This window comes from Oncorhynchus mykiss, chromosome 13, assembly GCF_013265735.2.
Source record: "Oncorhynchus mykiss isolate Arlee chromosome 13, USDA_OmykA_1.1, whole genome shotgun sequence".
Lineage (NCBI taxonomy): Eukaryota > Metazoa > Chordata > Actinopteri > Salmoniformes > Salmonidae > Oncorhynchus > Oncorhynchus mykiss.
Window position 1 is genome coordinate 25,166,613 of NC_048577.1, and position 26,208 is coordinate 25,192,820.

The following is a 26,208-nucleotide window of genomic DNA, read 5'->3' on the forward strand; positions in this document are numbered from 1 at the left end:
TATACAGCTGCACCATCGAGAGCATCCTGACCGGTTTCGTCACCGCATGGTATGGCAACTGCTCAGCATCTGACCGTAAGGCACTACAGAGGGTAGTGCATACAGCCCCATACATCGCTGGGGCCAAGCTTCCTGACATCCAGGACCTATATACTAGCCTGTGTCAGAGGAAGGCCCAAAAAACTGCCAAAACTCCAGTCACCCAAGTCATAGACTGTTCTCTCTGCTACCGCACGGCAAGCGGTACCGGAGCACCAAGTCTAGGACCAAAAGGCTCTTTAAGAACTTCTACACCTAAGCAATAAGACTGCTGAACAATTAATCAAATGGCCACCCGGACTAGTTACATTGACACCCCCCACTCAACCCCTTCCATTTATTTTTTACACTGCTGCTACGCTCTGTCTATTATCTATGCATAGTCACTTTACCCATACCTAAATGTACAAATGACCTCGACTAAACTGTACCCCTGCACATTGACTCGGTAACGGTGCCCCCAGTATATAGCCTCGTTGTTGTTATTGTATTGTGTTACTTTTTACTTTCGTTTGTTTTGTAACTATTTTCTTAACTCTTTCTTGAACTGCATTGTTGGTTAAGGGCTTGTAGTAAGCATTTCACTGTAAGGTAACCTGTTGTATTCGGCACATGTGACAAATACAATTTGATTTGATTTGTCACGTGTGTCATCCCAGTGCATGAGAAGTGGACTGGGTGGAGCTGTGTGGACTACTGTCCTTTTTTCACAAAGATCATGATGAAAGTGGGATGATTCAGTTCTCCGTAAGTGGGGATCTGACGTTTTTGGCTTAAAAATTGTTTCTGTGGAAAGCAACCAAGGAGAGCAAATTTGACGGTTTTTTAGATTTCAAACAGATTAGAACAGCAGAAAAAATATCAAATTCCCAGGCTGTGTGGCTTAGCACAGCTTTCAGAAAACCTGCCATTTTAGTGTATTTGAGACAAACACTTACATCTTGATATTAGATTAAGTAATCTAAAATGTAATCAGCTGTTTTTAAGAATGTAACTGTAATCCGATTAAACCATTTCTTTAAATGAATTTTGTCCAATTAATAGCTTTATTTTTTTATCTGATTATGTAATCCCTGTTATGTGTTAGTACCAAACCCTGCTCTTCTCTCACAGTACAATGTCACTGACAGTGGTCGACTGCCAAGCTCCTTTTTAAACAATTTACCCCTTTCCAGACAGAGTGCCTCATGGCAAACTTTATACATTCTTGAGGAGATTGAATGGCCAAGGGCCAACTCTGATCACTCATAATTTTCACATGACATGAAAAACATCAGTATAGTGGTACATGTGGTAGGCAAAGACTGGAGGACAATGTTGTTAATGTTTTTGTCTAGGTCTATTCGTTCTGCATTTGTAAGTGGAAGTTAACCTTTACTAAAAAACAATTACTACTAAAAATTACGTAATCGCTCATTAAGTTTTTTTTTTTAAATCTCAGATTTCAACAGTGACTGAAACATGAGAGACTCCCATTGTTTTAAAGGGGAGGAGTTGGGAGTAGTAAGTGTGCCTCTCCCATTCACACACGTCTCACACCAGCATACACAGATGGAGGCTACTCGGTCTTGACAAAGCGTGGAGACCGTGGAAACTTTGCTGGACCCAAGGACCCAAAGAAAGAGAAGGAGAAAAAAGGAGAAAAGGAGAGGGGGATAATAATGGAGTGTAAGGAGAATGTGATCCACTACCTCAGCTGGGGATTCATCATCAGTGGGGTAGCATATCTCTTTCAGCAGACCAGGACCCAGACCCCGTATGGACGCTACGTGACCTCGGATGGGACCCCAGGGAGGACCTGTCCTGCCAAGCTGGCCTGGTTCCTCCAGGAACTGCCTTCTTTCCTGGTGCCCATGCTCCTTCTGCTATCCACTGACACACAGCCCAGCCTGGGCAAAGACCTGCTTCTCTGGACCTTCTGTCTGCACTACTTCCAAAGGTATGTGTCCACATTAGCCTGGTCCCCAATCTGTTAGTATTGTCTAGCCACCTGTCTAGACAGAATTAGATCTGTGATGGTGGGACGAGACTATGTCCACATACCAACTTTCAATGGAGTCTCGGATCTTTAACTCATAAATCAACTGAAAAACATGGCCAACTTTTTTTGTGCAACAGCCGTTATTTCACTTAAAAAGTGTTGAACATACATCTTTGCCTCCTACACAGTTGATCTGCGTGTATGCAATACCAATGCAGGCCATTCAATGAAAAGAGTCCCCTATTCCCTATTGTGAGTGAAGACTAGAGGGACATTCGGTAAAAGAGTGAGGCTTAGACTCCGATTTTTCTCTTTAAAATGTATGATGTAAAAACAGAAAAAAAACATCAATCTCTTACCATCCTTTGCACTGTACTTCAAGTAAATGTTTTTGCACAATTTTCAGTGGAACAATTTTCTCATCATCACTCTGCATGGACACTATTAATTAAGAAGCCATCCATCATGGTTTCCTAATACTGGGGTGAGTCACATTAAACAGAACATTACTCATTTGGTTGGTAAACTGATGCATTCAATGTACGCCACTTTTCTGAAATTTTTGAAAATGAAACCTCGACGATTTGCACGATCATCCAGATATGAAACCGCTCTAATGTGTGGTGCACATTTTAGAATGGTGTTTTCCCACAAATTGCATTTTGGAACATTTGCGCGTAGGCCTACTGCCGTGTGCACAATGCTGCGTTTAAAATGTGAAGAAATAATAGTTTATCAACATTTTGATCCAAACATTCTGATCTGTTCTTCCAGCCTTACTAGTTGATATGGCGTATGCCTCCGCTACACTACACTTTGATACGCATAGTGATAAAAAGTGAGTATATGCAAATGCCCACAAAAAGTGGGTACACGTAAGGGGTAAACGCCGACGTTCTGTACATTATATTGGAAATAATGGATTCCGGGACTAGGCGTAGCCGAGTAGCTTTCTGTAACTTTGTAGCAAGTATTGTCTACATGTCTAGGCGCACATTACGTATTTTGTCTCTAGCAAGAGAAGGAATTGTCTCCTACTGTGATAAGTAAATATCGGCAGTCTGTAGGGTAACGGGGTAACTAGCCCGACCTAAGAACAATGTCTAAATGCTGACACAAGAAAAGCAATGTTTGGGAAAAAAATTGGAATGTGGATGATGGTCATGGATAGGCGAATAACTATGAAGGTAAATAGATGGCTACAGTTTACTTTTTAATTTTATTTCATGAAATGTTTTTCGGCATAGTGTTTCACACAAGTGTGTTAAAATCCATTCAATCAATTTTATTTATAAATTCTTTAGTAATAGTTAAAAGCTAACTCTAGTTGTTTGAATTATTTTAATAAAATATAGGTGGAAATGGTGTTGCACGTCACTTTTAATATCTGCATGAGGTGATGTAAAGACCCTCTTTTTAACTCACCTGCACATACATTTTCTTTGTTCTTTCTTTGTTGTTCCTTTTCCTTACAATCCATTATGTACAATTGCACTAACTATTATTGGAATAATGCACACATTTAAATCCCCGCAGTCTTTAAAATGACATTCAGGAGCAAAAGATTTTCAATAGTTGTTTTTAATTCATAAAATAAATATTCATTCGAATATAATATTGGAACGGAATATAACTAAAAAACATGAAATAACATTGGAATATAACATTTTATAACAATAACTCTTAATCTGTCGGTTAGATAGTCTAAGAGTTTAACCATGTGGTATGGTTAAGAATTCAGCACGAGAAATGCATGGTCTCTACTCAAACCTTGTACCCAAAGAGGGCAACATCATGACACTGCCTTCCTCGGCCTCGCCTCTAGGAGCCTCTGGGACCACTCCAATAGAACTGCTGCAGCTTTTGGTTTAAGCAAAAACAAACAAACAACAAGAACACATGACTATTGGTACAATAAAGACTTATAATCACTATATGCAAATATATATTCCCTAAAATGAGTGCTGACTTTTTTTTTATACCAACATTTGGAGCAAGGGTAGGCTTCAGGGTGGAGGTTGTGGTTGAGAAAGATGTGGTGGAGGTAGAGGTTTTGGCGTTAGAGCTGGTGGCGTTGGAGGTAGAGGTGGCAGTGGTGACGGTAGAGCACTGTGGTTGAATGGATTCTTTGCAACGAAAATATATGAGAAAAACAATACATCAGTGTTAGTACAATAAACACTTTCTACCAAGTAAATGCTGCTTCTGCCACTTTTCGTTCATTTAGATTACTTTTTCTTTCCGACAATGGGCTCAGGCTCCTCTATAACCTCAGGCTCCTCTATAACCCATCGAGGATGAGGATGTGGCGTTGCTCAGGGGTGCAACCAACACTGTGGGCAAAGTGGTGAAGATGGAACTGTCGACCCAGCCTGAGTAACTCACCCTTCCAACCAGCAGTTGTTGGTTCATCCTCTTCCGGGGGAAGATGAAGAAGGGCGGCATGTACTGCCTTGCTGCACTGATAGCACAAATTACTGTGACTGTGAAGCCCCTCTGCACTAGTCATCCGTGCAACCTGTTTGGCTCCCTTCATGGCCACCGCAGGCAACGGCTTCTGGATGTTTTTTATTCCCGTCTCATCCATGTTCCAAATGTTCGTTGGCCCCGACCTCCCTGACGCTGTTTAAAACGTCCGCGTAGGCCTTAGATAACTGGTCAACCTTAAGCTTATTAAAGCCCACGGCCCTCGCAAGACTGGTTGCTTGCGATACTTGAACTGACAGTTTAGAGTTGCGCTTCATGAAGCCACTGAACCAAGCCACCCCTGCATACCCCTTTCCTTTGTTGAGTTTGAGTTTATTTTTTATTTTTACAGGGACAGTGCACATTAATCAACGTTTCAGTAAAAGTGCCGGTTTTAGCCAGCCGGCTAATTTTCAACCGCAGTCCCTGGGCAGGTTATTAAAAACAATTACAATATAGACAATAGCAGCGTAGAACAAGCAAGACATAGCAACATAGGACAAGCAAGACATAGCATACAGACAGAGCAACATAGGACAAGCAAGACGTAGCATACAGACAGAGCAACATAAAACAAAAAGCAGCAAGACAAAATTCATAAAAGCAACAAAGTGTTTCCACACCTCACAAGCTACAGACAACAGACAACATGGAAAGCGGCAACACACAGCTAGGGACCATGTTCACAAATCTGATTGACCTTTAGCCATGTCTTCAAGCATTTTGTGAAAGTGTTTATATGTGGTGCAGTTATGTGTCTGATGGCAGTGTATTCCAGACATGGGAAGCTCTCACAGAGAATGCAGATTTACTAAAGGTGCTTTTCCTTAGGGGAACTATACAGTCACCTCTCATGGCAGACCTTGTGGATCTGCTGCCATATGTCTGGGTTTTCTGTTTAACAAAAATATTGAGTGAAGGGGGAGCCAGGCCATTAAGGATCTTGAATACAAGACATGCGTCGGTGTATTGCACAAGATTTTCCCAACTCAAGAGCTCATGCTTTCTAAGAATGTGACAATGATGATGGCTATTGGGCTTCCTATCAAGCACTTTGAGAGCCTGTTTGTAGACAGACTGAATAGGTTTTAATGTTGTACAGCAAGCTTGGGCCCAACTAGTCAAGCAGTATGTTAAGTGGGGGAGTATCATAGATTTGAAGTACAGTTTTGCTACCTCTGTAGTCAAACAATTTCGTATAAATCGGAAATTAGCTAGGTTGAATTTGGTTATTTGAATTACCTTTTTCACATGCTTTTTAAAAGAGAGGTTGGAATCAAGTATGATGCCAAGGTACTTAAAATCGGATACCACCTGGAGCTTCTCCCCTGACACATAGACATCTGGCTCAGTAGCATCTGTTGCCCTCTTTGTGAAGAACATGCAAACAGTTTTTTTCACATTGAGATGCAAACACGAGTCACTGAGCCACTTTGTAACCTGGACCATTAGAGTAGTGAGTTCTTGTGCAGCTTGTTGTTTGCTCTTTGCATGCACATATATCACTGTATCATCTGCATACATTTGAACTTCAGACCCAGTACAGACAGAAGGCAGATCATTAATGTACAGGCTGAACAGGAGGGGCCCCAGTATTGACCCTTGGGGCATGCCCACATCATAGCTACGAGTGGGCGACAGCTCATTGCTCACTCTGACACACTGAGTTCTGCCTTCAAGGTATGATTTCATCCATCTCAAGGCATCAGGGGAAAAGTTGAACTTGGACAATTTTGTGATGAGAATCTCATGGTTAACAGTATCAAAAGCTTTCCTTAGGTCCAGCAACACCTAAGACCTAACACCTGTTGAACCTGTGCTTGATTCCCATCCTTTCTGCCAGATTGAAGGCAAGTCTTCTCACGTCCCATGATGTTATGCCAAATAGGGCTCTTTCCATTTGTTGAATGTGGTTGACAAGGTCACTTTCATACAGTTGAAATCGGAAGTTTACATACACCTTAGCCAAATACATTTAAACTCAGTTTTTCACAATTCCTGACATTTAATCATTGTAAGAATCCCCTGTTTTAGGTCAGTTAGGATCACCACTTTATTTTAAGAATGTGAAATGTCAGGATAATAGTAGAGAAGATTATTTATTTCAGCTTTTATTTCTTTCATCACATTCCCAGTGGGTCAGAAGTTTACATACACTCAATTAGTATTTGGTAGCATTGCCTATAAATTGTTTAACTTGGGTCAAACGTTTCGGGTAGCCTTCCACTAGCTTCCCACAATAAGTTGGGTGAATTTTGACCCATTCCTCCTTTCAGAGCTGGTGTAACTGAGTCAGGCTTCTAGGCCTCCTTGCTCAGAAACGCGTTTTCAGTTCTGCCCACAAATTTTCTATGGGATTGAGGTCAGGGCTTTGTGATGGCCACTCCAATACCTTGACTTTGTTGTCCTTAAGCCATTTTGCTACAACTTTGGAAGTATGTTTGGGGGTCATTGTCCATTTGGAAGACCCATTTGCGACCAAGCTTTAACTTCCTGACTGATGTGTTGAGATGTTGCTTCAATATATGCACATGGCATCATGAGGAATGAAAACTATCTATTTTGTGAAGTGCACCAGTCCCTCCTGCAGCAAAGCACCCCCACAACATGATGCTGCCACCCCCGTGCTTCACGGTTGGGATGGTGTTCTTTGGCTTGCAAGTCTCCCACGTTTTCCTCCAAACATAACAATGGTCATTATGGCCAAACAGTTCTATTTTTGTTTAATCAGACCAGAGGACATTTCTCCATGTGCAGTTGCAAACCATAGTCTGGCTTTTTAATGGTGGTTTTAGAGCAGTGACTTCTTCCTTGCTGATCAGCCTTTCAGGTTAAGTTAATATAGGACTCATTTTACTGTGGATATAGATACTTTTGTACCTTTTTCCCCCAGCATCTTCACAACGTCCTTTACTGTTGTTCTGGGATTGATTTGCACTTTTCGCAGGTGTGCAGATTTTCCAAGCTGTTTAAAGGCACAGTCAACTTAGTGTATGTAAACTTCTGACCCACTGGATACAGTGAGTTATAAGTGAAATAATCTGTCTGTAAACAATTGTTGGAAAACTTACTTGTGTCATGCACAAAGTAGATGTCCTAACCGACTTGCCAAAACTATAGTTTGTTTACAAGAAATTTGTGGAGTGGTTGAAAAACAACTTCAACTGTATGTGGAAGAGAATACTGGCGCCCCACCCATTTGGCTGAAGCCTGCTTTCCTCTGTGGTGCTGTAGGGTTCTTGGTGGAATGTTGAACACCCTGGCAGCCCCCGTTAAGGTCTTCCCATTTTCTATTGCCTTCAGGGCATGCTGTATCACCCCAGAGCCATAGATTCAACGGTCTGTTTTCTTCTTGTATGTTCTCATCTGAAAATAAAAACATTAATCATATTAGGAACTGACCTCTATTCTAACAAATGGCTCCTAACCCTAACCCTTACCCAAAACCCTCCCTAACATATGGCCCCTAACCCCAACTACCACACACAGCACTGTGTACCATAAGACAAGACAGTTTCTTTCAAACCACCTGACTCAAAGTATTATTATTAACATACAGGGGGAGAGATGTTCATTTAAAAGCTCTCTCTTAAAAACATAGCTAGATATCAAGCTATATGACATAAAATGCTGTGTAAAATAGCTAAAAGGCTATAAAGTAAGATGAACTGTAAAGCTATTAGTGAAAACATTTCCAACTGCAATGAAGTTCTATATTTTTTTATGTATTCTACCTCAGACGATCTTGTAGTAAGGTTGCTAGCTAGCAGCTTATGCTCACCGGCATTCATAACCATAAAGGAGTAGATAGACCCTAGTGGTGGTGGGGTCGGGGGTCCTAACTTTATTTAAACAGCTACAACTTTAACATAAAAAAAATCTACTTACCACAAAATTGTTTTGTTAACAAATCTCCAAAAGTTATGAGGAGAGGACATTTTCGTTTGAGCAAAAGCAGTGGCAGCCATTGAAGGTTTTGGGGAAATTATTTGGTGACATCTTGTGGTTTTAATGTGAATTACAGGGGGGGGGGGGGGACTAGTTACCCCCAACTACCCTATAGAAATATCTGTTGCTAATATGACAAGACAATGATAGTTGCTTTGAAAACAGAACAGGAGAGAGCATGAAGAATTATTTATAAAATAATTGCCGCCACGTTTCTATGTTGGGATTTTGGCTATAGGCTACTTTGAAGCATGGTAAGGACGCCTCATAATATGAAGTAAAACGTTCAGCTTTCAAACAATTAAGGCACAGGAAAAATATAGCGATGCCAATGACAGACCTAACCGTCTTCTGGTAGATGAAAAGGCTTCCCCAAAAACATTCTCAATTAAATGTTAACTAGCTACAAAGTAGACTACGCCAACCTAGTAGAATGGTATTATGATTATTTGCATCAATCCAGTGGACATTTGTTTTGCAAACTCCATCTCATGTGCACTACAGACACACAGCTAACCAAACAACAGTGATTGCTAGGTGACTGCACAGTTTAATTATAGGGTAACTACACTCAAGAATCTACATTTCTGTTGTTTTTCCCAGACCTCAAAAGTGGTCTCCTCATGTTGTTTAAGCATTTTTGTGGACTTAGAACATCCCATCCATCTATCCCTTAGTCACACGCTATATCTCAGACAGCACTGGCCCAATTTTGACGAAACTTGGCTGAATGATGCATCACGCCATAGAGATCCGGAATTTACTAGATTGGCTGAAGGCAGGAGCTATAGTAATTATCTGACATTTCTGAGTTACACAAGAGAGGAAGAGGCGAAGCGAGAGGGATGACTGGGTCCAAAATCTGTTTTCTTCAGCAGGTGCCGTTTTTTCTTTGGCACATGACCTGGTGTACAGGGAGTGGATCAGCTAAGACTGCAGGGTTCGACATTCAGGGCTCCCCGCTAATCGGGCCACTTAATCAACCTTTCATATGGCCCGCTTGGGCCAGTATATTTTTAACTTCAAAACAAAATATATATACACACTACCAGTCAATAGTTTGAACACACCTTTTCATTCCAGGGTTTTTCTTTATTTTCTACATTGTAAAATAATAGTGAAGACATCAAAACCATGAAATAACACATCAGGTAGTAACCAAGAAAGTGTTAAACAAATCAAAATATATTTTATATTTGAGATTCTTCAAAGTAGCCACCCTTTGCCTTGATGACAGCTTTTCTCTCAACCAGCTTCATGAGGTAGTCACCTGAAATGCATTTCAATTAACAGGTGTGCAGACTGCAGACTGCCCAAATGTGCCTAATTGTTCCTGTTCCCAAGAAAGCTAAGGTAACTGAGCTAAACGACTACCGCCCCGTAGCACTCACTTCCGTCATCATGAAGTGCTTTGAGAGACTAGTCAAGGACCATATCACCTCCACCCTACCCGACACCCTAGACCCACTCCAATTTGCTTACCGCCCGAATAGGTCCACAGACGATGCAATCTCAACCACACTGCACACTGCCCTAACCCATCTGGACAAGAGGAATACCTATGTGAGAATGCTGTTCATCGACTACAGCTCAGCATTTAACACCATAGTACCCTCCAAACTCATCATCAAGCTCGAGACCCTGGGTCTCGACTCCGCCCTGTGCAACTGGGTACTGGACTTCCTGACGGGCCGCCCCCAGTTGGTGAGGGTAGGTAACAACATCTCCACCCCGCTGATCCTCAACACTGGGGCCCCACAAGGGTGCGTTCTGAGCCCTCTCCTGTACTCCCTGTTCACCCACGACTGCATGGCCACGCACGCTTCCAACACAATCATCAAGTTTGCGGACGACACAACAGTGGTAAGCTTGATTACCAACAACGACGAGACGGCCTACAGGGAGGAGATGAGGGCCCTCGGAGTGTGGTGTCAGGAAACTAACCTTACACTCAACATCAACAAAACTAAGGAGATGATTGTGGACTTCAGGAAACAGCAGAGGGAACACCCCCCATCCACATCGATGGGACAGTAGTGGAGAGGGTAGTAAGTTTTAAGTTCCTCGGCGTACACATCACAGACAAACTGAATTGGTCCACCCACACAGACAGCATCGTCAAGAAGGCGCAGAAACTGGCTCTCATGAGGACCGCCACAGGAAAGGAAGACCCAGAGTTACATCTGCTGCAGAGGATAAGTTCATTAGAGTTAACTGCACCTCAGATTGCAGCCCAAATAAATGCTTCACAGAGTTCAAGGAACAGACACATCTCAACATCAACTGTTCTGAGGAGACTGCGTGAAGCAGGCCTTCATGATCGAATTGCTGCAAGGAAACCACTACTAAAACGACACCAATAAGAAGAAGAGGCTTGCTTGGGCCAAGAAACACCAGCAATGGACATTAGACTGGTAGAAATCTGTCCATGGTCTAATGATTCCAAATTTGAGATTTTTGGTTCCAACCTCCGTGTCTTTGTGAGACGCAGAGTAGGTGAACGGATGATCTCCGCATTTGTGGTTCCCACCATGAAGCATGGAGGAGGAGGTGTGATGGTGTGGGGGTGCTTATTTAGAATTAAATTATTTAGAATTATTTAGAATTCAAGGCACACTTAATGGTGGTTTGGGATGAGTTGGATTGCAGAGTGAAGGAAAAGCAGCCAACAGGTGCAAGGCAAAGGTGGCTACTTTGAAGAATCTAAAATATATTTTGATTTGTTTACACGTTTTTGGTTACTACATGATTCCATTTGTGTTATTTCATAGTTTTGATGTCTTTACTATTATTCTACAATGTCGAAAATTGTACAAATAAAGAAAAACCCTTGAGTGAGTAGGTGTGTCAAAACTTGACTGGTACTGTATATATTTGTATTTAATCCTTCAAAATCTTCCTGAAGTCTGATGCTTCACACTTGTTATCAACCAGCAATCGGTTTGAATGACAAGAATGTCAAAGCCTTCCCTCTCTGTCTCGAGTGACCCCGCCTCAGTAGGCCACATCCTGGATACTCGCACCTGACCCGTCTCAGCCGAGGTGGAAACCACATCAATTCAGAGTTGAACATTGGCATGCACATTGAAAAGTCCCCGACCTGCTTTTCAGTAGTTTTTCCTATAAGACACAGTGATATCATTATTAGCAAAGAAAGGTTTACATATGCCTACACTATGGAACTCCTTGCTTGTCAAGACATGCACATTATTTATTCAAATAACCTGTTGGTTCAATACAAAATGTATACTGTAATAATGCTATTCTGTAGTCTAGGCCTATATAAATGTTTAATACGAGTTTATTGCTAATGAACATAAAAAATCCCCATCAAAATCAGTCACAATCTACCGCATCCGCCTATGTCGCCCTTCCACATCTGCGGTGGAAAGTGGCAGAGCTACAGCGCTGTTTGTCAGACCAGGAGACATCCCGAAAATCGGTCTTCTCACGAAAACATCTGTAGCATCAGAACGGTTTTGCTCTACGACCCCCACAAGACTCGTCTGAATTCGGTAACGCTGATATGTCAACTTCTATCTGTAGCGTCTGAACCATTTGGGATACAAACTAATATGACACCATGATCAAGATGGCGCCGACAGAGCTGGTCACCTCGCTTCTAGTCCTTAGGAAACTATGTAGTATTTTGTTTTTTAATGTATTATTTCTTACATTGTTAGCCCAGAAAATCTTAAGTGTTCTTACCTACAGCCGGGAAGAATTATTGGATATCAGAGCAACGTCAACTTACCAACATCAGGACCAGGAATACAACTTTCCTGAATACTTTGTTTGCACCACCACCACCCAGGACATTGGATCTAATCCCAGAGGCCGAGACAAAACAACGTCGCCCATCCACCGCTTCCGGGTATATTACTCTCCCATTTTCATCTGTGATTGTCACAGCCGTGTATATCCCCCCTCAAGCCAATACCACAACAGCCCTCAAGGAACTTCACTGGACACTATGCAAACTGGAAACCATATATCCTGAGGCTGCATTTATTGTAGCAGGGATTTTAACAAAGCAAATTTGAGAACAGCTAAATTCTACCAGCATATTGACTGTAGCACTCGTGCGGGCAATACACTAGATCACTGCTACTCTAACTTCCGTGATGAATACAAGGCCCTCCCCCGCCCTCCCTTCGGCAAATCTGACCACGACTCCATTTTGCAACTACCATCCTATAGGCAGAAACTCAAACAGGATGTGCCCATGACAAGAACTATTCAACGCTGGTCTGACCAATCGGAATCCACGCTTCAAGATTGCTTTGATCACGCAGACTGGGAAATGTTCCAGACAGCCTCAGAGAATAACATTTATTTATACACTTATTCGGTGAGTGAGTTTATAAGGAAGAGCATTGGAGATGTTATAACCACACTGTGACTATTAAAACCTACCCTAACCAGAAACAGGTGATAGATGGCAGCATTCGTGCAAAACTGAAAGGACCAACCACCGCATTTAACCATGGAAAGATGACTGGGAATATGGCTGAATATAAACAGTGTAGTTATTTCCTCTTCGAGGCAATCAAACATGCTAAATGTCGGTACAGGGACAAAGTGGAGTCGTAATTCAATGGCTCAGACACGAGATGTATGTTGCAGGGTCTACAGGCAATCACAGACTACAAAAAGAAAACCAGCCACATCACAGACACCGACGTCTTGCTTCCAGACAAACTAAACACCTTCTTTGCCCGCTTTGAGGATATCGCTACCAAGGACTGCGGTCCTCTCCTTCCCTGTGGCCGACGTGAGTAACACATTTAAACGTGTTAACCCTGGCAAGGCTGCCGGCCAAGACGGCATCCCTAGCTGCGTCCTCAGAACATGCACACACCAGCTGGCTGGTTTGTTTACGGACATATTCAAATCGCTCCCTATCCCAGTCTGCTGTCCTCACATGCTTCAAGATGGCCACCATTGTCCCTGTACCCAAGAAGGCAAAGATAACTGAACTAAATGACTATCGGCCCCGTAGCACTCACTTCTGTCATCATGAAGTGCTTTGAGAGACTAGTCAAGGATCATATCACCTCCACCTTACCTGCCACCCTAGACCCTCTTCAATTTGCATACTACCCCAATAGGTCCACAGACAATGCAATCGCCATCACACTGCCCTATCCCATCTGGACGAGGGGAATACCTATGTAAGAATGCTGTTCATTGACTACAGCTCAGCATTCAACTCCATAGTATCCTCCAAGCTCATCATTAAGCTTGAAGCCCTGGGTCGCAACCCCGCCCTGTGCAATTGGGTCCTGGACTTTGACGGGCCACCCCCAGGTGCTGAAGGTAGGAAACAACATCTCCACTGTTTACCCATGACTGCATGGCCATGCAGGCCTCCAACTCATTCATCAAGTTTGCAGACAACACAACAGTAGTGGGCTTGATTACCAACAATGACGCGACAGCCTACAGGGAGGAGGGGAGGGCACTCAGAGTGTGGTGTCAGGAAAATAACCTCTCACTCAATGTCAACAAAACAAAGGAGATGATCGTGGACTTCAGGAACCAGCAGAGGGAGAATCCCCCTATCCACAGATGGGACAGCAGTGGAGAAGGTGGAAAGTTTTAAGTTCCTTGGCGTACACATCACAGACAAACTGAAATGGTCCACCCACACAGATTGTGGTGAAGAAGGCACAAGGAGGAGGCTGGAGGCTGAAGAAATTTGGCTTGTCACCTAAAACCCTAACAAACTTTTACAAATGCACAATTGCATGCTGTATCACCGCCTGGTACGGCAACTGCACCACTCACAACCGCAAGGCTCTCCAGAGGGTGGTACGGTCTGCACAACGCATCACCGGGGGCAAACTATCTGCCCTCCAGGACACCTACCTCACAGGAAGGCCAACAAAAATCATCAAGGACATCAACCACCCAAGCCACTGCTTGTTTACCCTGCTACCATCCAGAAGTCAAGGTCAGTACAGGTGTATCAAGGCCATCAGACTGTTAAACAGCCATCACTAACACAGAGAGGCTGCTGCCTATATACAGACTCGAAATCATTGGCCACTTTAATAACGCCACTTTAATGTTTACATATCTTACATCCTCATCTCATATGTATATACTGTATTTTATACCATCTATTGCATCTTGCCTATGCTGCTCGGTCATCGCTCATTCATATATTTACAGTGGGGCAAAAAAGTATTTAGTCAGCCACCAATTGTGCACGTTCTCCCACTTAAAAAGATGAGAGAGGCCTGTTGACAGACAAAATGAGAAAAAGAAAATCCAGAAAATCACATTGTATGATTTTTTATGAATTTATTTGCAAATTATGGTGGAAAATAAACTTTTGTTATTGACCAAATACTCATCTCAATACTTTGTTATATACCTTTTGTTGGCAATGACAGAGGTCAAACGTTTTCTGTAAGTCTTCACAAGGTTTTTTGGGGCTGTTGCTGGGCAACACGGACTTTCAACTCCCTCCAAAGATTTTCTATGGGGTTGAGATCTGGAGACTGGCTAGGCCACTCCAGGACCTCGAAATGCTTCTTACGAAGCCACTCCTTCTTTGCCCGGGCAGTGTGTTTGGGATCATTGTCATGCTGAAAGACCCAGCCACGTTTCATCTTCAATTACCTTGCTGATGGAAGGAGGTTTTCACTCAAAATCTCACAATACATGGCCCCATTCATTCTTTCCTTTACACGGATCAGTCGTCCTGGTCCCTTTGCAGAAAAACAGCCCCAAAGCATGATGTTTCCACCCCCATGCTTCACAGTAGGTATGTTGTTCTTTGGATGCAACTCAGCATTCTTTGTCCTCCAAACACGACGAGTTGAGTTTTTACCAAAATGTTATATTTTGGTTTCATCTGACCATATGACATTCTCCCAATCTTTTTCTGGATCATCCAAATGTTCTCTAGCAAACTTCAGACGGGCCTGGACATGTACTGGCTTAAGCAGGGGGACACGTCTGGCACTGCAGGATTTGAGTCCCTGGCGGCGTAGTGTGCTACTGATGGTAGGCTTTGTTACTTTGGTCCCAGCTCTTTGCAGGTCATTCACTAGGTCCCCCCGTGTGGTTCTGGGATTTTTGCTCACCGTTCTTGTGATCATTTTGACCCCACGGGGTGAGACTTTGCATGGAGCCCCAGATCGAGGGAGATTATCAGTGGTCTTGTATGTCTTCCATTTCCTGATAATAGCTCGCACAGTTGATTTCTTCAAACCAAGCTGCTTACCTATTGCAGATTCAGTCTTCCCAGCCTGGTGCAGGTCTACAATTTTGTTTCTGGTGTCCTTTGACAGCTCTTTGGTCTTGGCCATAGTGGAGTTTGGAGTGTGACTGTTTGAGGTTGTGGACAGGTGTCTTTTATACTGAAAACAAGTTCAAACAGGTGCCATTAATACAGGTAACGAGTGGAGGACAGAGGAGCCTCCTAAAGAAGAAGTTACAGGTCTGTGAGAGCCAGAAATCTTGCTTGTTTGTAGGTGACCAAATACTTATTTTCCAGCAACAGTGTGTGAAAACCTTGAAGACTTACAGAAAACGTTTGACCTCTGTCATTGCCAACAAAGGGTATATAACAAAGTATTGAGATAAACCTTTGTTATTGACCAAATACTTATTTTCCACCATAATTTGCAATTAAATTCATTAAAAGTCCTACAATGTGATTTTCTGGATTTTTTTCCTCATTTTGTCTGTCATAGTTGAAGTGTACCTATGATGAAAATTACAGGCCTCTCTCATCTTTTTAAGTGGGAGAACTTGCACAATTGGTGGCTGACTAAATACTTTTTTGCCCCACTGTATATGTGCATATTCTTAATCCATCCCTTTAGATTTGAGTGTATTAGGTAGTTGTTGTGGAATTGATAGATTACTTGTTAGATATTACTGCACTGTCGGAACTAGAAGCTCAAGCATTTCCCTACACTCGCATTAACATTTGCTAACCATGTATGTGACCAATAAAATTATTTGAATGTGTTCTCCATTTTGGCTCTACGACCCTCACAAGTGTCATGGGACTCGTCTGAAAGTAACTCATACAGATTAATGGAAGTATGGAGGTATTTTATGAATGTGTTGGTCAATGGGTTTCTATGGGATATAGTAGTAAAGCTGTAGTAAAATTCAAAAGCAAATGATCCATGGTATAACCATCTTAAAAGAATGATGGGTGGCCAGTTCTCTTCTGGCTGTGCCAGGTTGAGATTATAACAGTACATGGCCAAGATGTTCAAAAGTTCATAGATGACCAGCAGGGTCAAATAATAATAATCACAGTGGTTGTAGAGGGTGCAACAGGTCAGCACCCCAGGAGTAAAGGTCAGTTGGCTTTTCATAGCCGAGCATTCAGAGTTAGAGACAGCAGGTGCGGTAGAGAGTCGAAAACAGCAGGTCCGGGACAAGGTAGCACATGCGGTGAACAGGTCAGGGTTCCATAGCCGTAGGCAGAACAGTTGAAACTGGAGCAGCAGCACGGCCAGGTGGACTGGGGACAGCAAGGAGATCATCAGGCCAGGTAGTCCTGAGGCATGGTCCCAGGGCTCAGGTCCTCCGGGAGAGAAGAGGGAGAGAGAAATAGAGGGAGCATACTTAATTTCACACAGGACACCAGATTTTCTACATGTATTTTTTATTTAACCTTTATTTAACCAGGTAAGCTAGTTGAGACAAGTTCTCATTTACAACTGCGACCTGGCCAAGATACAGCAAAGCAGTGCGACAAAAACAACAACACAGAGTTACACATGAACAAAGGTACAGTCAATAACACAAAATAAATAAATTGAAAAATCTATGTACAGTGTGTGCAAATGTAGAAGAGTGGGGAGGTAGGCAATAAATAGGCCCTAGAGGTGAAAATAATTACAATTTAGCATTAATACTGGAGAGATAGATGTGTAGATGATGATGTGCAAGTAGAGATACTGAGGTGCAAAAGAGTAAAAGGGTAAGTAATTATATGGGGATGAGGTAGTCGGGTGTGCTATTTACAGATTGGCTGTGTACAGGTACAGTAATCGGTAAGCTGCTCTGACAGTTTATGCTTAAAAGTTAGAGAGGGAAATAAAAGACTCCAGCTTCAGAGATTTTTGACATTCGTTCCAATCATTGGTAGCAGAGAACTGGAAGGAAAGGCGGCCAAAGTAAGTGTTGGCTTTGGGGATGACCAGTGCAATATACGTGCTGGAGCTACGGGTGGGTGTTTCTATGGTGACCAGTGAGCTGAGATAAGGTGGGGCTTTACCTAGCAAAGACTTATAGATGACCTGGAGCCAGTGGGATGGGCGACAGATATGTAGTGAGGGCCAGCCAACGAGAGCATCCAGGTCGTAGTGGTGGGTAGTATATGGGGCTTTGGGGATAAAACGGATGGCACTGTGATAGACTACATCCAGTTTGCTGAGTAGAGTGTTGGGGGCTATTTTGTAAAAGTCAAAGTCAAGGATCGGTAGGATAGTCAGTTTTATGAGGGTGTTTGGCGGCATGAGTGAAGGATGCTTTGTTGCGAAATAGGAAGCCGATTCTAGATTTAATTTTGGATTGGAAAAGCTTAATGTGAGTCTGGAAGGAGAGTTTACAGTCTAACCAGACACCTAGGTATTTGAAGTTGTCCACATATTCTAGGTCAGAACCATCCAGAGTAGTGATGCTAATCAGTTGAAGAGCATACACTTAGTTTTACTAGCATTTAAAAGCAGTTGGGGGCTACGGGAAGGAGTGTTGTATGGCGTTGAAGCTCGTTTGGAGGTTTGTTAGCACAGTGTCCAAAGAAGGGCCAGATGGCCCAAAGAAGGGCCAGATGTATACAGGATAAGACAGGAGAAATACTCCAGATATAAAAGACTGACCCTATCCCCCCCGACACAAACTATTGCAGCATAAATACTGGAGGCTGAGACAGGAGGGGTCGGGAGACACTGTGGCCCCGTCCGACGATAGCCCTGGACAGGGCCAACCAGGCAGGATATAACCTCACCCACTTTGCCAAAGCACAGCCCCCACACCACTAGAGGGATATCTTCAAACCACCAACTTACTACCCTGAGACAAGGCTGAGTATAGCCCATGAAGTTCTCCGCCACGGCACAAACTCGAGAGGGGCGCAAAATATCCAGCAACGGCCAATGTTCAGCAACTTTGCACAACCATTGAAGAGGAGTGGGACAACATTCCACAGGCCACAATCAACAGCCTGATCAATTCCATGCGCTGCATGAGAAACATGGTGGTCGCACCAGATACTGACTGGTTTTCTGATCCACGCCCCTACCTTTTTTTTTAAAGGTCTGTGACAAACAGATTCTAATCTAAAATAGAAATTTAATGAATGACGTGGTCTCCTGTTCTACTTGTTACAGGGGAATGTTTGTTCTACACAATCTAATTCTATCTACGTTAAGAAACACGGCCCTGCATGGCTTCCAGGTACTCACATTGTTTGTACACAGCAGCGCTATATTGACCCATCTTTGACTTGATTTCTTTAATCAATATTTTTCTATTTTCTTGCAAGAACATTCATCTACTCCTTGCTGACCAAAGGCCGCCCTTCCCCTCTCTACATTGTCTTCTCTGCGGTAGTCTTCTGCTCTGTCAACGGTTTTCTCCAAGGCCACTACATGCTCCACTGTGCCACGTACGATGATGCGTGGCGGACCGACATTCGTCTGTACACCGGTAAGATCTGAGATACCAGCGGAATTGATTTCTCAGTCTTTTCCCAGCCCTTATTCTGAATATTACAGTGCCTGGACGATGTTCACAGACATTTAACAGTCATTTGGTATCCTATGTTGAAGCCTTAAATAAATGTTATAGATTTATTTCCGAAGTAATGTAATTTCACCCTTTAAAGGGTAAAGGGTAACATTTGATAACTGCTAGAGCTACTGTAGATGAAGTCTGAGATCAAAAACATTTAAAAAAATTGGTTAGGAAAACACAACGGGAAAACCAGTCGTGCAGTATGGGAGACTAATCTGGCCAGAGAACGTTGAGGTTTTTAGCCTGGAACTGTGACAAAACAAGTTGGCATTCGCTTCCTCCTTGCAAATGTTCTGTGTTTATTGGTCAGCTAGATTCTTCAAAACATGCATTTTTGGTCTCAGCAGGATATGGGACGATACGTTTGACAGTACTCTTCCACAAGAATATAAATAATGATTTGTTGACTAAGTCTGAGTTTGGGGTTGCATTGTACAAGCTTCTGCCAGCATGAAATATTTTAACAGCTCATACATTTGTTTTTTTATAGAACTAGAATGTGGTTTGCATTAAGCGCCTGTACTGTTTTCTTTTCAGGTTTGCTGATATTTTTTCTGGGAATGGCCATCAACATTCACAGTGACCACATACTTCTAAATTTGAGAAAACCCGGAGAAGTTGTTTACAAGATTCCCAAAGGTACCAGATGAATTCTGGTTAACAGATGTCAGGCAGTGTTTCAGGCAACTGTTCCAGTCTTGTGAAACAATAGCAAAAACGTCAATCTTTAGCCAAATAACTAACCATGTTCTGTACTGTTTAGTTAGCCACTGTCTGCACAGCCATGTGATGATAAACAGAACAAGAAGAGCATATTCAGAACATTCTGGTGTCAATGTGATTTCTACTTACTTTTGCTTTGTAAGGGCTATGACAGTGCTGATCGAAATATATTTAAAGGCCCAGTGCAGTCAAAATGCAGTTTTCCTGTGTTTTATATCATACTGTACAACAGCTGATGAAACTAACACTAAAGGTGTGAGAAAAAAACTATTTCCTGATAATTGCTGGTTGAAAATACAATCTACACAGGACCTTCTATTCAGCAGGTTTCATGGGCAGGAGTTTTGGCTTTTCATGGTGACATCACCAGGTGGGAAACTTTGGTTAATAGACAAATAACAGAGTCTCTGCCAATAACGGCTAGTTTTTAGTTTCCTCCTCCCCCACTCAGACTACTCACAGACAGTCCTGGCTAAATTATTGCTTGAGAAAGATTTGTTGTAGCTAAAAAGCTATTTTTGCCTATTTTAATAGAAATCTATTACAGTAAGGTACTTAATTGTTACCCAGTAAAAATGTGATATTGATATAAACACTTCTGCATTGGGCCTTTAAGTGCTAATGTAATCACCAGGGTCATAGAAGATTGTGAGCAAAGTACACACGGCATTCAGTTTCGCCAAGAAACACAGGAAGCAAACATTCCAGTTCTGGGCCATTACCTCACGGAAAGGTTAAAAAGTAACATCTTGCAACTATTATCAGAACCTTGCGGAAACAGCAGATGTTTTCACCCACCTTTGGGTGAATTAACTATCCAATCCCTTGACATGGGGCGGTGTCCAAAAAAGGTAGTAGATATGAAGTAGGGTCTGAAAGTTCAGGGATTGAATTGTTTTGAACTACTCTCAAGGTATGAGTGTACAGACCCTACTTCATTACTACTGAATTATCTGTCTGACCCTTTTTACTCCAGGGGGAATGTTTGAGTATGTCTCCGGAGCAAATTTCTTTGGAGAGATTATGGAGTGGTGCGGGTATGCCCTAGCAACGTGGTCCCTGCCGACATTCTCCTTTGCCCTTTTCACTATGTGCTCGATCGGACCGCGGGCCTACCACCACCACAGGTACTGACAGGTCCAACCTCAAGAGCCTTCCGTAATCTCTTCATAAACATACTCACACCGATACGCTCATGTTCACTGGTATTGATACAACTTTAGGTCTTTCAGCAAAGCAGTAACCATGGACTGTCTTGTGTTGACATTTTACAATGGAAAAGCATGGTAGTAGGATTCCTTCAATATGACATTCTCATCTCTTTCAGGTACTACCAAGAGAAGTTTGAAGACTACCCCCAGTCGAGGAAAGCTGTGATACCTTTCATATTATAAGAAGAACAGAAAACCAGAGAAGCCTTAATAAATGGACTGACCTAGCTAAAATCATTAGTCATGGCCATGATATTGGCATTTACGGAACTCTGAAATGAAATGCTTTCATTAACTAGACATATTCCTATCATCTCATTGTATTCAGAGCTAGATCATATTTCACACCTGCAGCAACAGATCTGTAATACCATACTCCCAAATGCTTGGAGGAATGAATTATGTGGCAGCATTCGGCATGGTCAAAGCTCAATGAAGGCTAAAGAATTCAGGGTGAAGAGAAAGGGGGTGGTGGGTAGGTCTTGAAGGAATAAAGGAAAAACATTTTTTCATTCGAAAGGGACGACTGACTGCCTTTTCTTCGCTGTGCAAAAAGTGATTTCTTAGATGCACTACTTCACTTTTGGAAAGGCTCATTAAACCTCCGCTTATTTACCTTGTGGTCTGAAAAAACCTTGGTCTGTTTTTATTATGCAGTTTATCAAAAATGTGATTAATAACTGCTGCATTTGTTAATTGCACTTTTTAATTTCATGCTTGCTTGGTTGATTACATAAGTCCAAAGGCAAAGTCATCCTTCATTCGGTGCGACAAAGGCTCAGCTTACTGGAAATCATGTGAATGCAATATCTGGCTAAGCAGTGACATTCATCAATCAATTAAGTTCCGTAGCGATGGCAAACATTGCCACCCTCGGGAACGAGAGTCGAGCTAGTGCATCACTGAGGTTCTTGACAGACAAGCTTAACAGTATGTGTTATGACATGACAGTAGTTGTAATCCTCCAATTCCACCCCTAGGGGGTAGTATAAGCGTTTTCATGAGGGTATCATGTTTTAGAGAGCGCAACAACATTGTCCTCTAAAAGCAGACAGGCCACATCAATATTTCAATTTAAGGTGGTTTTCTAATTTCCTTCATTGGCACTGATCTGGAGAAAGAGCAGTGCTGATGATGGAAAAGATTACATTCTTTCCACATTACTGAGCCAGCCGAGCTGTATTGCGCTGGCCTGGCTACGCATTCACCATATTTGCTGGAACCATGCTGGAAAGGAGCATGTAAAAATTAAAGCATAGTACAGTTTGGTTCAGCACAGTAGTGTGAAACGGGCCTTAGAGATGTTAGGGATGGAACATGTTAGGAATGGAGGTCCCAATATTGCACTCAATAGTGATGGTACTTAAGCCCACTCTTTGGTCTAATTGAATACAATCGCAAGTTTTGTTTGCGTTTCATGGCTGACATTTGAAATGTAATTGATTATGTGATGTCTGTAGTGTCTTGAAATGCAGCCCTGGTCTTCCCTGGGTGAAATATGTTCATACTCCACACACCTGTAAGCAAGTTACTCTGCAGTTTGACTTATTGTGAAATTCAGCGTTTTATTTGATCTCTAACAGAGGAATAACATTTACAGCTAATCAAGCACAGGTAATTACATCATTATCTTCCATTTACTCCACACGTGAATCGTTAAATAGATAGTAGTCCACTGGCAAAACGCCTCACCACCAGTCACTCCTGGGAATCCTTCTCTTTCAGTGCCATCTCAGAGCGAGCGACGCTTCTCATAGCCCTCTGCATGAGCCAGGTGGTTAAATGGATGCCAAGGAAGGACCCCCCAGCCACCCACAGCCAGTTCTTCTTCAACCAGCTCTGGGGCTTCATAGTCTCAGTCCACTGTATAGCCTAGTCGGTGTTGTCCTTTCTGAAGGATGTGTACGTCACTGGAACAAAACAGAGAACAATTAGGATACGAGATACTCGTGGTTCCCTACCATGGCAACTCCGAATGAAGGTGATCTACACAACTGAAGGATGTGTCACTTTATGGTTACATTAAATATGATTTAGCTACTATAAGACCTTGACATGCCTTAGATTAGAGTGCAGAGAGACAATGTCACATAATACATCGAAATTGATAGGATGATAATCATGACTCATGACATAACAATAATAAAGAGCTCCAACATGCTTACCTTACCTTCACATGCTACTTTGCCTTGGCAGGGGCTTGAGGTGGCGAAACATATGCCACAATGCCTGGTTCGGGCATATAGTCCTGTTTATTCTTGTGTAGCGCAGGGTGCGACTTGACGTTGTACCAACCCCAGTGTATGAGTCCAAGGCTCGTGCCCATAACAATCAAGACTTTGTAATTATTCCAGATAGTCCGCAATCCCATAATTGAAAGGCACTTGGCTCAACTATAACCACAAGCATAAAGAAAAAATTAATGTCAAGAAGCATTGACTTGTTAATGCATTATAACCTTCTATTCAGTCAAACTGTAGACATTTTTCAAAAGGGTGTCATGTCCCATGCATTTATTTTTTTCTTGACAGTTTTAAAATTGTTCAACTGGTCAGTCATCAAACTACAATACCGCACGAATAACTGTCTTGCTTGGGTTAGATTTGCCATTTGAGCACAAGGCTATTCTCTGCCCTGGCACAGCTAGCTAGCTAGCTAGGTTATGTACAGCTTTCGCTAGTGAAACAGCTGACATTATGATACATTCAGAGATCATTAATTCATCATGCTTCATACATACAATGACACACATTTTTCACGTTGTAAACTTCGGTAATGTCGTATTTCATCAAATGTAAAAGTTGGCAGGCTAACTGAATGTTTGTTAACGTGTGACTAGGTTTAGCTAGCTAGCTAGTACTCACCTTCAAGAGTCAGCTCTTTCTCGTATGTCCACCATTTCTGGGTCCTCGCAGTATTGTCGACTTGAAGATGCCTGAACATGAGATAATTGTGTAATGTTGATAATATCATCAAAGAGAATCAACCTCTCTTATATAAATATTAGAAAATTTGATTTTTTAAATGAAAACTAATTTTCCGCTTAATATTTTAAACAAACGTTTTTAAAAACTACATAATAATAATGATGGAGTCAATATTTTAGCCACCTAGTGGTTAAGAGCGTTGGGCCCATAGAGAATGATAGAGGCCTCTGGTGGCCAAAAGGCCATTTTTGCATGGGCAATACCACTGCGGGCTGCCATCATTTTAATGAAGTCAACTGGGTGGGACATCCATTGGCTAATCCCTCCTTGTGACCTTCTTGGAGTCATGTGCAACTTGGTCATCCTGAGGGATCAACCAATTGTGAAGAAGAAAATAGACTACTTCAAAATGGAGTTAGCCTCCATGGCTCTGCCACAATGATGAGGTTTCTTTCCATCTCTATGACAGTAACTGAAAGGTCACTCACTGGTTAATGTGAAAAATCTGTCGATGTGCCCTTGAGTAAGGCACTTTATCCTATTTGCGCCTGTAAGTCACTCTGGATAAGAGCTAAATTACTACAATTTTCATTTAACATGTTTGCAACTTTGCCAGGACGGGAAATTGTGTTCCTGCGTTTTCACAATGTAATGTTGAAGTGGTAAGCAGAAGCTATGTGCTTATGAAGCTATTTTAATGTTACTTTGGCTGGTTAAATGTTGACAATTCATCGTTGTTAAATGTTAACACGTCTCTCTGAAGCGTTCTAAAATTGATTGGAGGTTTGTGCCAGCAGAGGGAGCTGTCTGCTTATGTAATTATTACCAGATGAATCAATATCTCTCTCTCTCTCTCTCTCTCTCTCTCTCTCTCTCTCTCTCTCTCTCTCTCTCTCTCTCTCTCTCTCTCTCTCTCTCTCTCTCTCTCTCTCTCAAGCACAACAACTTATGTCTTCAAAGCATTATATATGATCACATAATAATGCATTAGCCTATACAGTACCTGTTGGCCTTAATTTAAGTGTTACCAAATAATCTATTCAGTTAGGCCTGAAGCTAACAATATGTGAAAAAAAAGCTAAGTATGTACTAAATCAAAGATGGGCAACTCCAGTCCTCGGGGGCTTGATTGGTGTCACACTTTTACCCCAGCCCCAGCTAACACATAATCAACGAATCATGATCTTTAGTTTAGAATGCAATTAGTTTCATCAGCTGTTTTTATTAGGTATGTGTAAAAAGTGTGACATCACTCCTGCCCCCGAGGACTGAAGTTGCCCATACCTGTGCTAAATGCAAACTTTTTTTTTAATCAGAAAAATGTCACCTAGGGACACTTTTCATCAAGTGGAGTTCTGGTTAATTACAATGTGGTTGGGAACAAAAGGTGCAGCAGTACAATGAAGAAGTTGGGCTTAAGTGGCCAGTGATAGCTGAGCCTCTATCAGTCATAATAGTCCCAACTCCCTGTGCCCCACAGTATACATCACTTATTATGAGAACCAGGAACTAAAGCCACATTGGCCCATTTTAAAGGCTGTGAGAAATGGGAGCTTCTTTCAAAACGGTCCATTTCAGATGTCTTGGGTGGGACACACGTCTCTATTGATGGAGAAGCTTATCTAGATCTATCTTCCCTGTGGGGCAAGCTGCCGACAGATTTCTAAAGCCATGAAAATATACTTTCCTGAATAGCAAGCACCCCCAGGGTGTGAAGAAAATCAAAGTTGTGACAATGCACTTCAGTTGGCCTCAATAAATGGACTATCATGCACAAATGTCTTTTGTTTAAACAAACAATGACCAAATTTAAAGCCACAAGTACATACAATCTCAAATCTTCATAAACAAGAGATGTGGACTAACTGAAATGCTTATTTACGGGCCCTTCCCAACAATGCAGAGATAAAGAACGTACAGGGTCTTGGTCCAGTAACATCTGTTTGGTTTGGTCTTGTTCTAGGCTGTGATGAGTCAGGTTATGACTGATTAAACTTGATATAGAGAATCCCAGACTTCCTTTATGGAATACTTGTGTTGCCCAATGCAGCTGTGGCTACTCAAATAGTTCCTATGGGTGTAGGGAAAAGGGGGGGGGGGGGCTTTTCTGGACTTGCCAGACTCTAGCAGTCACATC

General features: G+C 42.3%; 1 protein-coding gene and 1 long non-coding RNA gene across 4 annotated transcripts; one reads left to right on the forward strand and one right to left on the reverse strand.

Annotated features, from left to right (window-relative positions):
* Positions 1 to 1,552: 1,552 nt before the first annotated feature.
* LOC110486045 (3-oxo-5-alpha-steroid 4-dehydrogenase 2) lies at positions 1,553 to 21,772 on the forward strand. Its single transcript, XM_021557360.2, has 5 exons — positions 1,553 to 1,978; positions 18,960 to 19,123; positions 19,748 to 19,849; positions 20,910 to 21,060; positions 21,261 to 21,772. Exons 1-5 carry the CDS (start codon positions 1,701 to 1,703, stop codon positions 21,325 to 21,327), a joined length of 762 nt encoding a protein of 253 aa, XP_021413035.1. The 5' UTR covers positions 1,553 to 1,700; the 3' UTR covers positions 21,328 to 21,772.
* Positions 21,773 to 22,683: 911 nt separating this feature from the next.
* Positions 22,684 to 25,971, reverse strand: LOC110486046. 3 transcript variants are annotated; one of them, XR_005035507.1, is made up of 4 exons: positions 25,954 to 25,971; positions 24,009 to 24,079; positions 23,315 to 23,537; positions 22,684 to 23,054 (listed from the first exon to the last, which is right to left on the reverse strand). It is a non-coding gene; the product is annotated as an uncharacterized LOC110486046 (long non-coding RNA). The 3 variants fall into 3 exon arrangements; XR_005035508.1 differs by lacking the exon at positions 25,954 to 25,971 and adding an exon at positions 24,255 to 24,272; XR_002468025.2 differs by lacking the exon at positions 25,954 to 25,971 and having other exon boundaries at positions 24,009 to 24,253.
* Positions 25,972 to 26,208: the final 237 nt, after the last annotated feature.